Genomic DNA, 2,318 nt, shown 5'->3' on the forward strand with positions numbered 1-2,318 from the left:
GGCACGAACCCGTGTCCCCTGCATCGGCAGGCGGACTCTCAACCACTGCGCCACCAGGGAAGCCCTGTTATTACTTTTATAATTGGGAAAAAAAGTGTAAAAAGAAAAGAGAGAAAGAAGCAGAGAAGAGACCAGGCCCTTGTGAAGCCCCGCTGGTTCTAGGCACCCACCAGTCCCTCCCGAATGTACTTTCCACCATTTGGCTTCATTCATGTGATCTGAAGGTGTGTGAACAAGTGAGAACTCTCGGGATGGACAGTCGGGTGAGCGCTGTGCTCCAGGCCTCCCTTTCCTGAGTCACAGGACAGCCTCCTGCATTCCCCCGTGGAGGTGGTTCTGGATTTCTCCAGAAACCATACCCCAAGGGCACACTTACCCCAGGCCACTTGACGATGGTGATCTGGACAAGATGAGATCTGCTCTCTCCTGCCAGAGCCGTGGTGGCCGCAAAAGAAAAGTCAGGAACCAGCTTTCTTCCAGTAAGAATTATTTTTAATGGTTTAAAAATGAGTCTGTACAAAACCAGCACCACCATTTGGTGCTTCCAGTCCATGGGAGGATCCCAAGGGTCTCTTCCAACACTATCTCTTTGGCCAATTGTGCCTGAAACCTCTGTAGAGACAGCACGAAAACAAGAGAGTTAATTCTTCCAGTTTGGCTGAACGTCGGCTCTCAGCCAGTTTATACAACATTGCGAACCTTAATCATGCAGAACAGAGGGAAAATGGACGGTCTGGGGGTTGCGAGGACTGAGCAGGGCAGCAATGTGCCCGGAAACTCCAGCGGACAAGAGCGGGGCCGGAACGGCTGAGCTGACCGAGATCTACAGGCAGGTCCCTCCTTTACGGCCAGAGCCTGGGGGTGAGTCCTCTGACCTCAGGGTCTGCCTCAAGGATCAGGGTTTCACGCCTCTAACTAAAATATTCCTGAACAATGACAACCCACATCTGCTTACGGACTGTTTTCCTCATTCCTCAGAAACAAGCTGATCTAGGCAAACTTCAGACCTATTTGCTCTGAGGTGCCCCTGGGAAACCGTATGGTACCGGGAGAGCGCTGAGGGTGACTGGAGCCCTCGGAGGCCGTGGCTGTGACTGGCATCCAGCGATCACCTCTCCTGTCCCAGCTAGTTTTCCAAATGACAAAGGGCGGGATCGGATTGGGAGAGGCCCTCTGAAAGTCTTTCCACCTAAGGCCTCGGAGCTGCTCACCGGGTTTCCCAGGCCACGCCGGCCGTCTGGCACGTACCTGTCTGACTTTCCAGTTGGAAAGGACATGCTTTTGTTTCCCATCGACTGTTTAATTTTTTTGGCTGCAGTGTATTTCTGAAAAGAAGCCATTGAAGCTGAGTGACAACCATGACTGCAAGACGCACAGGAAAACACCCCTGAGCTCAGATGGCCCATCAAGGACTCTAGCGCCACTGGTGTGACTTTGGTTTTCTTGCAACTGGACATTTCTGGGTGTTTCTGAAGGCAAGGCCATACAGATGAGCTACTGAAGAAACGGGAGGGCTCCACGCGGGCCTCGGCCCCTCCCCATGCCAGACGTCCAGCCGCCCTCTGCTCTGACTGGAAGCAATGCCCACGGTGGGGCGGGGGGCAAAGGCAGGCCTGTGCCAGCCGCCGCAGGGAGGGTTCCGGCCTGTGGCTGTAATTCCCATGGATGCCCCTCAAAACCACACCCACTTCTACAGACTCTTTAAAACATTGTTTTCTTGCTAGAATAGTTGACGGGTATTGTCTGTACTTGGGAAGAAATGAGGTGAGGGAAAAGATATGCAAAAAGGATTCCTAGATGGACCTGTCTTCCAAGCAGTGGAAGAGGTCGACAAACACGCACCTGGAGCATGCTGGAGCTCTCAGTCTACTACTTACCTTGCCAGACTGTGGCTGCTTGTTTGGGTCAAACTGGGAAGAAGGTGTGGGTTTGCTGTCTCCTGAAAGGTAAGAGGAGACGCCGGTGATCGTGTGAGTGAGTGAATACACACAACAGACTTACTACCAGGCCGGGGGCACAACATTCAGGCAGTGTGGGCCGTCAGTCCACTACCCCTTTACCGAGAGAAACTTCTGGCTGATGTAACTTCACAGATCATGTTCCCAGTAGCTACGGGCAGCCTGGAGACAAGGCTCATTTCTCACAGGTCTATTCTTAGGTCAGGGGCAGGTGGCTAAAGCACTGGCCACTTTACATCAAGGAAATCTATCTAGTTTCTGTGCGGGATGAAGCCACTGTCAGTAAACTGGGACCAGAGGTGACATTCCTGCAGAAAAGACTGCTGTGTTGCCAAGGAGGCTGCTCTGTAGTCAGGAATG

General features: G+C 52.7%; 1 protein-coding gene across 2 annotated transcripts in view; it reads right to left on the reverse strand.

Moving 5' to 3' along the window:
• Positions 1-581: 581 nt before the first annotated feature.
• EXOSC10 (exosome component 10) overlaps positions 582-2,318 on the reverse strand; it is a 20,849-nt gene continuing 19,112 nt past the window's right edge. For both annotated transcript variants that reach the window (XM_007463156.1, XM_007463155.1), the window contains 3 exons: positions 1,878-1,939; positions 1,249-1,325; positions 582-612 (listed from right to left, as the gene is read on the reverse strand). In XM_007463156.1, the coding sequence (XP_007463218.1) occupies positions 582-612; positions 1,249-1,325; positions 1,878-1,939 (170 nt within the window). The remainder of the gene's footprint in view (positions 613-1,248; positions 1,326-1,877; positions 1,940-2,318) is intronic.

This window comes from Lipotes vexillifer, unplaced genomic scaffold, assembly GCF_000442215.2.
Source record: "Lipotes vexillifer unplaced genomic scaffold, Lipotes_vexillifer_v1.1 scaffold109, whole genome shotgun sequence".
Lineage (NCBI taxonomy): Eukaryota > Metazoa > Chordata > Mammalia > Artiodactyla > Lipotidae > Lipotes > Lipotes vexillifer.